This window comes from Silene latifolia, chromosome X (assembly GCF_048544455.1).
Source record: "Silene latifolia isolate original U9 population chromosome X, ASM4854445v1, whole genome shotgun sequence".
Classification (NCBI taxonomy): domain Eukaryota; kingdom Viridiplantae; phylum Streptophyta; class Magnoliopsida; order Caryophyllales; family Caryophyllaceae; genus Silene; species Silene latifolia.
Window position 1 is genome coordinate 176916581 of NC_133537.1, and position 13369 is coordinate 176929949.

The 13369-nt window shown below is 36.9% G+C and overlaps 1 protein-coding gene across 1 annotated transcript; it reads right to left on the reverse strand.

Moving 5' to 3' along the window:
• Nucleotides 1-9390: 9390 nt before the first annotated feature.
• LOC141618773 (uncharacterized) lies at nt 9391-11851 on the reverse strand. Its single transcript, XM_074435852.1, has 4 exons — nt 11662-11851; nt 11186-11580; nt 10822-10998; nt 9391-9993 (listed from the first exon to the last, which is right to left on the reverse strand). The coding sequence occupies exons 1-4, from the start codon at nt 11849-11851 to the stop codon at nt 9391-9393; spliced, it is 1365 nt and encodes a 454-aa protein (XP_074291953.1).
• Between the last annotated feature and the right edge of the window lie 1518 nt (nt 11852-13369).

Sequence of the window (13369 nt, forward strand, 5' to 3'; positions counted from 1 at the left end):
GTGGTTTGGGTTCTTTATCTTGAAAGAACTATCTTGTTGTTTATCACATAAGCAACGAATTTGTGGTGAATGATATAACTTGCACTTATCAAGTGTTCTACCATTTCGCAATGCACTAGGTATACGTTTTGCAGGGTCATGCAACAATTGTCAAGATGATTAGCCTAGCACTTCTCATAAGTCCTAGCATATTAGAAAATATCAGTTTTGAGTAACTTCTTACTTCAACTAAGTATTTTTCAAAGCTTCTTATTTCTCCTTTTAGCTTGAATAGCTTAGGATTTTCATAAATCCTTACGTGTGATCGAACTTCAATATGTGCAACCTCTTGGCACATAACAGAGTGTTCTGTCCATCACTGGAATCGCTCATTAGTTCTCCTCGAGAATTCATGACGATTCTTCTATGGCTTGCCAATGATTCATCATGCTCTTAAGCATATGATTCATTATTGGACATGTGCATGATTATTCTAATGACGGAAACATTAGTTACTAATAATCATGTGTTCAACCATTCTTAGGTTCAATGAACGACCATGACTGCTAATGGCAATTCCATTTTCATTGACATGAATAACCTACGTTTGTCGTTGATTCGATGTGTATATCTCAATACTTATCCAACATCTGATGATGTGATTAGATTCATCATAGTCCAGTTTCATCCAGAATTGAAAACTCAAATACTTCTTTGTGAAAGATAGTATTAGCTCGTCATTCTCAATGAGTAATGAGTTATAAATTTTTACAAGATGATTGCTCCCACTAAATTCCATGTCTTCACATGATAATTTTCAACTCCCACTTAATTCCACATGTCTGGCAATTGATTACTCAATCGAAACATTTCAAGAATTGAAATAAATTTTTCTTTGCCAAGTTATTAAGATAAAACCATATATGTTCCCAGCATATCCTTTCAAAATACCTATTTTGAAAAGGTTTCAATCTTAAACTTATGGAAAGAGATTTTAATCTCTAGCTCATTCATTTTAATAACGATGCATAGCAAATGTCATTATTTAAATGCGAATTTCATTTAATATACGTCCTTCTCAAAATACCCTTTTCTGGAAGGAGGTTTAACCATTTCATTTTCATAATGAGGTTAAGTAATGACACTAGCATGGTTAACAATTAATTTAGCTTTTGTAGATATCGGCATATCATTCTTTGCAACTTTTAGGCATAAATCACATTTATTTTTGAGGATGCAACTTTGTTTTATTTAGGCTCTTAAGTAAATATCAATACTGAAACTATTGGTAAAAAAGTCGCTCATAAACTAGCCAAATCTCTTGTTAAGACTTTACATTAGTCATTCTTCTTCCAAAACTTTCTTTTGGTCTCCTCGTGTAGTAATCTTGAGAACATATTCTTTTGATTACTTCACTTGGTCCCTTTTGTGATGTAGATTTCATCTATTCGAGACCATAGATCTCATCTATTCGTGTACACTTATATATAAATGTGTACAAATCATTCTTTCTTGCGTAGATCTCATATACACAAGTATACAAATTTGCTTTGTGTTCTTGGTGTCTTCATTTTTCTCCCACTCTATCTTTACAATAAATACACTAGAGATTCAATGATAGCTTATGAGACACAAATAATGATTTTTGAAGTATAAGGAGGACTATCTCATAGGTTGACTAATAGTTTTTGATTTGATAAGTGTACTTGGTGATAGACATTCCTTTAATAGAGTTCATCAACTCAATCATCATTTTATAATTGATCATACACAAGCCTTAAGCTTGTGGACATATAATGAATCCCATCATTATAGTTGTCTATTAGATAACTTTAAATGGATGATCATATGTTTCTATGTGCAAGCATATATAGACGAATTTTTAGAACAAGAAAAATACGATAAAACGGGTGACTTGGGTTGCAAACCAAGCCACCATAATCAAAAATACAACAATTGTTTAGAAAGGATCAAACATTTCCATGTCGAACACGGAAATCAAAAGGTTCTAAAAATCCGAAACATAAATTAAAATAAGACAATAAAAAGCCAAGCTTCATGGAACCTACTCCTAGCTTCTTGATGGTTTCTCAAGCTTGATTTTCCTTTCCCTTGTCCTTGCTTGGTGGAGGCCCTATTTATAATAAAAAGGAGATACATTATCACAACTTTGTATCACAATACCATAGTTGAATTAGAAACATAAAAGAAAGGATAGTCATTTACCTACTGGAGTGATCTTTCCAGCTTTGATGTCACTAAGATACTTGGAACAATTCCTCTTCCAATGTCCAACACCATTACAATAATGGCATTTGTCAAGAGGACCCTTCTTGGTCTTGGAAGTGCTAGCTTCAAAAGTCTTAGCCTTGGTGAAAGTGGGAGCTTGCTTCTTACCCTTCTTCCCAATCTTCTTTAATTTCCCCTTGCTCTTGGTGCTTATGTTAAGCACATCCTTAGGTGGGTTAACATTTAACACCATGTCTCTTTCGGCTTGCACAAGTAACTTGTGCAACTCTTCAAGAGACACGTCCTTGTCTTGCATGTTAAAATTCACCCGGAATTGAACATATGCCTTTACTTTGGATAAGGAGTGTAGAATCCTATCTACAATGAGCTCTTTGGGGATTTCAACCTTTTGAATCTTCAAAGTCTCGACTAGCTCCATTAATTTTAGCACGTGAGGGATAACCTTTTGGCCCTCTTTAAAGTCAATGTCAAAAAAACACAGAAAACATACTCGGTCGAGTATGGATGATACTCGGTCGAGTATGCCTCACTCGGTCGCATATGCTCTATTACTCGGTTAAGTGATCACAACTAGTAGCTACTGCTACCTATACCCCCAAACAACACTTGGTCGAGTGCCTGGTTACTCGGCCGAGTACACCCTACTCGGTTGAGTACCCGGCCGAGCATCATCACCTGTATGATAAATCTCATGACAGTAGAAGTTAGACTCGAGTGATGACTCCACATCTCGTCCCCATATCTAGTAAACATCATTACCTGTCACAATATGCTCACCATCCCCGAATGGATCACCACAGATTTTATAAAACAACAAAGGGGTCAGATATTGTATAATCAACATAAGACATGTACGAAAAGATAAACAGCTAATCACCATCCACCTTCAACTCCCAATCTCAACATGTAACTAACTTCACACTAAAGTGTGTAGCCCTGCCAGTGAGGGACCGCAGTCGTACCCACCTTTCGCTCATTAATGAGCGATAACCCTGTCCATTAATGTACAGATCCTCTCCTGTGGCGGGTTCCATAGAGGGCAAAACTAGGGCTTGAAGCCACTCTCGCAAGTGAATCCACTCAGCCAAGGACGCACCTCGCGAACATCACCATCAAACATCACAAATCCAACACCCAACTCCAATCCAACAACAGTAGATAATCACAATATCAATCGTATAACAATCACAATACAATCTTAAATTAATTAATAGTAAACCGAGTAGGGAAACCCTACCTTAGTACAAACTGCAATGAGATACACAAGCAAGCTAGAAAGGCTGCTCTACAGATTCTCCACCTAACAACAATCACATAATTTCAATTACTATATGCAAAAACCCCTTTCCCCCAATCACAAATTAGGGCAAAACCCTAAAAGATAAATCAATAAAACTTATGAAATCAAAGGCTTACCGACACAATCGACACAACGAAGGATGAACTATACTCACGAACGATCCGCGCACTTAAGAGAGAGATTTGGAGAGGATTAGAGTTACATTGTATTGCTTAGGTTTTGTAAAAATGATTAGAAACTGTAAAGCGCGTCTTAAATAACGCTAATCCTTTCTAAATCAAACCGCGGAATTAATACCCGTCAGATTGGATACTCGGTCGAGTATAGAGTATACTCGGCCGAGTATTCCTGGGCAGTAAACTGTCCAGAAACACACGACACACTTACTTGGCCGAGTAAGCCATATTCGGCGGAGTAACAAACTTAGAAAACCGTGGTATTACACTCTTGGTAAGGACCTCTTCTTGTTAGCAAAGTCCGACGAAGATGAGGGCACAAAGGGTCTCTTGCCATGGATGTTGGTGTTGGACCGTATAAGATATATGTTTATGTTTTGATGATTTCAAGAGTTATTTATATTTCATATACTCGTTGCGCGTAATTGTTTTTTTAGTCTTTTAGATTGGACTTATTCGTTACGAGCATTAAGAATTGTGATGGAAGTATATCGTGATCAAGCCTCAATCAAAGATCAAGATTATATAAGAATTATTCAAGCATTATAAGAAGACGAAGTTCGTCTAAAGATTAATCATCGCTTGGATGATGAAGTAGCCTATGCTCAAAGATCTCCTAAGAAGATTAGAATAGTATAGGTGATTGTCTCGTACTGATAACTAAGAGTGAATTTCTTATACTGGTAAAGTTATAGCTTAACAGCAATAACATTACTAGTAAAAGAGCTCAATGTTATAGCTCTTCTACTATAACATTGAGATGCTGAGTTTATACTACACGACTTAAAATCTTTTTAAAATTGTTTTTGAAAAATATTTTTGTTTCTTTTAAATGTTCTAGCAAAAGTATTTATTTAATAAGCCCGGTTTAATACGGAGTATGATTTTATGATTAAACGTGTAATTAGTAATCATGTTGGATCAACTTATGAGTTAAGCCATATTACTAATTAGGGTTTTAATATAGCATACTCCCAAACCCTAAAAATCTAACCTAATTTCGAGCTAGGGTTTTTCACGGATAACGAGGCTTATGGGCTATTGTTGTTTCATGTAACCTAAGGTATAAAGGATTACTATTGTTAAGATTTTATTCTCTATAACTATCTTAGCATATCTTTTATATTTAAACTTGATATGGTGATTTATGATAAAGATATTTTTTATTATGGAAATCTTATCATATCTTAAGACTTATGGAAAAGATAATAGAAGGATAATTTATATTCTATCTTTTGGAATATTCTTTATTATCTCTTAGGGTTTTAAGGAAAGAAATATTAAAAGATATGATTTGTTTACATATCTATATTTCGGCCATTAGGGGTTTTGCTAAACCGTGAGCTATGCTTCATCCTTTACTATAAATACTTTACATCTTGCAACATTTAAAAGCAAGACCTCTAAGTATAAAATTCATTTTATTTTTAAAAGCAAAACCGTATCTTTCAAAAGCAAGAAAACTGATTTGCTATTTTCGAAAAAGGTCGTGTGTTTATAAACTCGTATATTCGTTCGTTAGTTATCGTTATAAGATAATAGTGCTCAATAGATTTCTTACTTGTTCATTAACGTGAACCTTTGCAAGAATCATTAGTGCTTTCTTATTAGCGTAAGTTAGTCACTCGAGTATTTAACGGTACTCACTTGAGTTACAACTAGAGTTAGTTGTACGAGTTGGGTTAGTAAATTTGTAATCCGTAGAAAGGTACTAAATTTATTAATCGAGAATAGTGGACGTAGGTTTCGATTTGTGAAACTGAACCACTTCAAAAACGTGTGTGTCTCTCTCTCTTTCGTTCATTCGTTTATTTTGTTCTTGCTCATTCATTAGTTAATTAGTTAAAGTTTAATCAATAAACTTTAAATAATTAATCATATTCATACAATTGAAAAAGTAGTAAAAGTTTTAAATCCTCAATTCAGCCCCCCACCCCCCTCTTCAGTATTTTGGATCGATAGACTCTTCAATTGGTACTAGAGCCTTGTGCTCTTGATTGCCTAACCGCAAGGAGGCTGATCTATCTTGTTCTTATTTATCTTATCGTTTTATATTCCGCTGCCTATCACGTGATAAATGGATTCCAAATATCTCAAGTGTCCCGTCTTTGATGGGAAGAATTATGGGTTATGGAAAAACATGTTGACTCACTATGTGAAAGGTCATGATTGGGAGTGTTGGAGGATTATCCAATACGGACCGCACAAAATTCTAGTTGCATCCGCTGAAGGCACTATCTATGAGAAGAAGGAAGACGACTATGTCGAGGCCGACTACAAGAAAGCCGAAAAGAACTCTAAAGCAATAAGTGTATGCAAAACGGCATGACCTCTACAGAGTTCGATCGGTTCTCTTCGTGTACAACGGCCAAGGAGATATGGGATGTCCTTAAACTAGCTTATAAAGGTAATTCCATTGTTAGGAAGCACCGTATAGATCTGATAATGCAGACATATGAGCTATTCATTATGGAGCCTAATGAGTCTTTGGATAGCATGTCTGCACGGTTTTCAAGCATAATAAACGAACTGAAAAAACCTAGGAAGGAAGGTCAATACCGAGGACATTGCAAGGAAGGTTCTTAGGAGCCTGACTAAAAAGTGGCGTGCCAAAGTCACAGCAATGGAGGAATCATGAGATCTTGAAAACCTATCCTACCAAGAACTCATTGATGCTCTCATGGCCCATGAAATTACTCTTAATAAAGATGACGCTGAACCAAGCTGAGGTAAAAGTATGGCTTTGAAAAGCGAAGATGTTAAATCCGACATAGAAGATGAAACCTTCTTGTTTCCACGCCGTTTTAAAAATAGGATCTTTAGAAACAAACATGCTAAATTACCTTACAACAACAACAAGTCGTCCAAAAAGAAATTAACAGAATCAAAATCATCATTCGCAAATAGAGGTTGCTTCAAGTGTTGAGAATCTGATCACATGATCAAGGATTGTCCAACATGAAAGAAAATCAAGGACAAGGCGAAACTCGAGAAGACAAAGAAAGAGTTCAAACAAGTAATGATGGCTTCGTGGTGGGGAGATCTTAACTCAGAAGATGATGAAGGATCTGAAGATGACGAAGTAGCCAACCTTTGTCTCAGCAGCATTAGTCTTAACCTAATCCCCGACAGCGACGATGAAAGCACTAACTCACATTCAAATTATTGTTTTCTTGGAGAATCGGACGAAGATGACGATGAAGAGGTAAGTTATCTGGAACTCAAAAAACGCGTCAAGAAATTATCTAAAAGTGCCCTAATTGAATTTTTTGAGCAATCCCTCGATAAATGTCATGAACAGGATTTGGAGTTTAAAGATCTTAAGGAACAGATTCTTGATATTGCAGAGGAGAATCATACTCTAAAGGCCAAAGCTAAGAAGTTGAAATCTAAAGTTACAGCTGATAAAGCTACAACATTAGATACTGCTATGGCTGAAAAGAAGGAATTAGAGTCCAAGGTTATAGTTAATGAAGCTATAACTTCAGACCTAAAGCTTAATATTAAGCACCTTCAAGCCAAAGTTATAGCTATTGAAGCTATAACTTTAGAACTTATAAAAGCCAAAGAACTCTTAGAGACTAAGGTCACATCTAATGAAGCAGTGATCTTAGATCAAGAGAAAGAGATATATTCTCTCTCAAAACAATTAAAAGAATCTAAAACTGACATGATCAATGTTAAGAAATAGCATTCGGATGTTGTATTCATTCTTAACAAAAGGTTCAAAGACTTTCGTGACAATTACAAAAAGGAGAATGACTCAGATCACACGAAATGTCAAGAAGAAATCAAAACCCTAAAGGACTTTCTCTTACATGCTATGAAAGTCCATGACAAGTGGGAAGGTAGCACAAAAGTCCTAAACTTCCTAACCGAACAATCTGACAATAATATGAAGATGGGGTTAGGACATGAGTGCTACAGCCGTAGAGATCACTCTAAATGCAAATCACACCTTTTGATTTCGATTTCAGAAAAAGGAAATATGTTGATCTTCCTGAGTATCTGATTTGCAATTACTGTGGTCATACGGGTCACATCCAAGACAATTGTGTCAAAAGAGTGCATGATATACCGAAAAATACTGACCATTCTAAAAAGGTTGACACAACGGTCGAGGATGATGAATCCCCTATAGATGAACCTAACGAACAAAGAAATAACAACTTTCGTTGGTTCTATGACATGGCGTTTGACTACACCAAGAAACCAAGCACTTCACAAACTTCTTGTCGACCTAAACATAGCAAACCTAGAGAAATCCCTAAACCTAGAATTCCACCTAAGCAAAACTACCGAAGGTTTAGAAATACGACCATAAGACAAGTCTGGGTACGAAAGGATTTAGTATATAGAGTAACTAACCAAAAAGGACCCAACCTAGCTTGGGTACCTAAAACCTGTATCTAATCCTTTTGTAGGTAATGATGAAATAAAACAATCAATGGTATCTTAACAGTGGATGCTCAAGACAGATGACCGGAGATAAGAATCCGTTTCTTTCACTCAAACCGTTCAACGGAGGAAAAGTGACGTTTGGGGACAACAAAAAGGGTAAAGTGATTGGTGTGGGCAAAGTTGGAATCTCTAAGTCACACGCAATTAGTGTTGTCTATCTAGTTGACGGTCTCAAGCATAATCTGCTTAGCATATCTCAACTATGCGACAAAGGTAATAAAGTTGATTTTCATACTGATGGCTGTCGCATTATAATTGAAGGAACTAGAAATGTTATTCTTGAGGGCTACAGGAAAAGTAATTTATATATGCTAGATTTAAATGCTATGCCTACTAACTCTATTACATGCATGAAAGTTACACTTGATGATCCTTGTTTGTGTCACGAACCACACGAAGTGCTGCTTCCCAGTGCTCCTTCCTGGGTTCATTAACAAACTGTGAACACATGTACGGCATAAACCAAGTCAGGCCGTGTAATAGTGAGATAAACAAACCTCCCAACTAGCCTTCGATACTTCATTACATCTCTTAGAACATACCCTTTAGCCAATCCAAGACGGTGATGTTGCAGAATGGGCGTATGAACAGGCTTGGCTCCTTTCATCTCCGACTCTTCTATAATGCCCAATGCATATTTACGTTGGTTGAGGAAAAGGCCCTTCATGCCTTGTCCTACCTCAATACCCAAAAAATATTTGAGACGGCCTAAATCTTTAATCCAAAACTCTTGTCGAGGAATGCCTTGAATTTGTTACATGATACACCGTCATTACTTACTACGACCATATCATCTACATATACTAGTACTCCAATAAATATCGCATTTTTATTATATGTAAATAATGAATAGTCAGCTAACGATTGAACGAAACCATATCTCTTAAGAGAATTTGCCAACTTTGCAAACCAATTCCGAGAGGATTGTTTTAAACCGTATATTCATTTTTGTAATTTGCACACTTTATTTTCTCCTTTCTTCTCAAAACCTTGCGGTATCTTCATGTACACTTCTTCATCCAATTCACCATGTAAAAAGGCATTTTTTACATCTAATTGTTCAATCATCCAACCCTTTGCTACCGTCACTGCTAGCATACACCTTACGCTCGTCATCTTTGCCACTGGTGCGTAAGTCTCATGATAATCTACCCCTTCAATCTTTGTAAATCCTTGAGCCACAAGGCGCGCTTTGTACCGCTCTATGGTTCCGTCCGCTTTATATTAGATTTTATACACCCACTTACACCCAATCGGTTTCTTTCCCTGTGGCAACTCCACAATTTTCCAAGTCCCGTTTGCTTCAAGTGCATCAATTTCTTTTCTAATTGCTTCTCTCCACCTTAAGTCACACGCTGCTTCATAGTAGTTACTTGGTTCTCGATTCTCATCAATTGTCGCCAAAAACACCATGTGAGTGTTAGAAAAACAATTGGTAATAACGTAATTGATTAAAGGATAGCGGGTACCTGGTCTTTTGGACTGTGGTTGGACGTGATGAGCACTAGTGACGGGTTTAATGATTATGGTTGATTTACATACGTAATCTTGCATCCATCGAGGCTGAAACTTGTCTCTTTCTCCTCGACCTAGCCTTGTTTCCCCTACTTCACTAACCATATCAACCACAATCTCATTCTCTTTGCTATTTTCATTCACAATAGTAGCTACCTCTTCAACCTGCTGACCATTATTATTACTTGTTGTAGTCTCATTACTCCCCCTGTCCTCATGGGACATTTCATTTTCAATATTTTCATTGTCCTTATCATGACATGAATCCGTGCAAGCAGGTATTTCTATTGTTTCATGATGGTTATTTGTCCCCTGATTAAGGGTATCAACAGGTTGTGTAAACGAAAACACATTCTCGAAAAAGGTAACATCTCTAGATACAAACGTCCTCTTCTCCTTTAAGTCATACACTTTCTAACCTTTATTTCCATGTGGGTACCCTACGAACACACATCGTTTACCCCTCTCCCCGAATTTGTCCCGTGGTTTGTCCTTGTTATGGGCATAGCAAAGACATCCAAAAACCTTTAATCCATTTAATTTGGGTTTTTTATTGTACAAAATTTCAAATGGGGTTTTACCTTGTAACAACGGAGTTGGTGTTCGATTTATCAAATATGCAGCAGTTAATATACATTCCCCTCAAAAATGAATAGGTAGGTCAGCCTGAAATCATAGGGCTCTTGCTTTTTTGAGTATATGCCTGTGCTTTCTTTCTACTCGGCCATTTTGTTGTGGGGTCTCAACATTACTAGTTTGAAAAACAATCCCATGTTCCTCATAATAATATGTCAAAGGCCTGGATAAAAACTCTGTCCCATTATCACTTTGAACGATTTTAACACACTTATCAAATTGAGTTTTAACCATTTTGCAGAAAACTCTCAACAACTCTCCTGCTTCAGTCCGGTCTTTCATGAGGTATACCCATATTCCCCGACTATGGTCATCAACGATGGTCAAAAAATAATGGGCACGAGATAAACTAGCTGTCCTATACGGTCCCCAAATATCACAATGAATCAAACCAAATAAAATATCGCATCTCTTATTATTATTTTTGAAAGGTGATAACGTCTGCTTTGCTCTATGGCATGGGTCACAAACATAATTAGAATTCCATGATAAATTACTACCAACCAAATTAGAAAAACGAGAAAGAATGCTACTTGACGGATGTCCTAGCCTTTCATGCCACAAACGTGCTTCCTTTGACAATGAAGTTTTTGCTGCCAATTCATCATCTTTTGTGGTCCTGAAGTGATAAACCCCGTCTCGGTGCTCACCCCGTCCAATCTCCGTCCTCGTAGACCGGTCCTGCATAATACAATAGTCGGGAAAAAAACGTTACGACACAATTATTTTCGTGAATTAATTCTTGTACTGATATCAGGTCACAAGTCAGTGTAGGCACAAATAAGACATCCTTAAGTACAAAATTCGCGCTTAACGCAATCTCCCCATGTTCACACGCCTCAATTCGTCATCCGTCAGGCAATCGTACCAAAGATGGCGTCTTTGTCCATGCTTTACCAAGAAGCTCACGTTTTCCCGTCATATGATGGGACGCACCACTGTCTATTAACCATTCTGTAATTACATTAACTTTCATACCTGATAGCTTATCATTACCGTCTGGACTCGCAATTATTAAGCTCCTGATTCGATCGATCTCTTCACTGGTGAAAGGTATATTTTGCCTTTGTGGTTCATTTTCTCTTGAGGTTGACGGACTGCTCCCAACAGCATGAGCGTGGAACGTGTTTTGTTGGCCTCCACGTGCACCTGAGCGTCCTCCTCTGCGTCCATAATTACCACGGTTGTAGCCTGCTCCTTGACGACCTCTGCCTCGGCCACGACTCTTTACTGCTTCATACCCGTGTTTGTCATAACACGTTTCTTCAGTGTGGTAATATTTATGGTAATGAGTGCACTGAGGTGGTCATTTGTCCTCTTCTGTGTCCTGTTTTGGAATTGTACCCCTGCTTCTTCCTGTTCCATACGACTTGACTGCCATTGCCGCCTCATTCTTCTCCTCTTTTATCTTAGTTATTGTGGTGTGCCTCTCCTCTCTCAAAATTAGCGAGTATGCCCGTGTAAGTGAAGTAATTGGATCCTCCATTAATAAGTTGGTACAAATAGCACCATATAATGCCGTATCGAGCCCCATTAGAAATTGGTGGACTTTCTCCTCTTCACACTAGTAGAAAAACCCCCTACGATGGCGGTTATAAATGAACTTTTATGGCGGTTTTTAGAGATTTAGGGTGCGTCGTTTATCGCGGCGTCGTATAAAGTTTACGGCGGTTATAAGTAGTTTTTGAACCGTCGCAATAGCTCTCCTATCGTGGCGGTTGTTATACAAAACTGCCATTATAAACTTATATAATACGACGTTTGTTAGACAAGAACCGCCACCGTTACTCTTCTATAGTGTCGTTACTTTTTGAAACCGCCACCATAGGTATTTCAATAATAACTTTCCACCACTCCATGTTCTCTATAACATCAGTTGTTGTTAAAGAACCGCCACTAAAAGTAATTATGACGTCGGTTGTTAGTAAAGAACTGCCACTAAAGGTGAACTAATAGTGGCGTTTCATACTTAGTAACCGCCACCATTGATAAATATTTTTATTTAAAAAAAAAATTATTTGCTACCAAAATTTCGGCAGCAATGTCGACATTGATTTAATAAGCCAAATAGCGAAATAAACAAACAATAGATACAAAAAAAATGTGAACTAACGAACTAGCATATCATCCGACGGCGGCACAATAATGTCGATGTTCAAAATTATACATCAAAGTGTATAAATAAATAATCACATACACCTCTAGTGAATAAACTAATCTAACATTTCATGTTCTCTAAACATTTATATCTCACACGTCTTTAACATCTTTCATCTCGTCAATTAACATAGTTGAATCTGCAATAATACATTTAGCAAATCAATAGTTAGAAAAACAACCTAAACATTATTAAAATCAACATAAGACACTATAGAACACTACCGAGTTTGATTGAAAGCTTTTGCATAAGTGAGACAAAACCATTACAAGTAATAACTAATAATAACACCTTTAAAAAGCATTTTTGATAAGCTACCAACAAAAAAAGGACAAGGGCACTAGCCAAAATTCCCAAAATTCGACAATCACACTATAATTCTATAATCACACAAAACACTGCATTTTTGATAAGCAATAAAGAACAGCTTGTAAATAAAATGGCTTTAATACTTAATTAAAAAAACAACTCAGGAACACTAGGTTTTCTTAGGCACTTGTGTTTGGAATTGTTTGTCCACACTCCACACACCTTAGTTTGAAAAGGCGCGCCTCAAGTGCGCCTAAGGCGCGCCTTGGATGAGGCACTATCCAAAACGCCATGGTGCACTTTAGGTGCGCCTTTTGGACAAGGCTCACTAAGCGAGGTTCATTAGCACGTCTAAATCTTTAGATCTAACGAATAATTGAGAGCTATACCAGTTAATTACCCTTATCTTTTTACTTGTTTTGGTATGAATTTTGAAAATTTAGCATAATGACAAAAAAAAATTTGAAAAAATATTTCCCTATTATTTTGTTAGCTACTTAACCATTCCGAGCATATTTTAATCTCCCCCATAATTTTTTCTCGGGTTCTCATCCATCCATTCTGAAAACAAAATTAACAGAACGA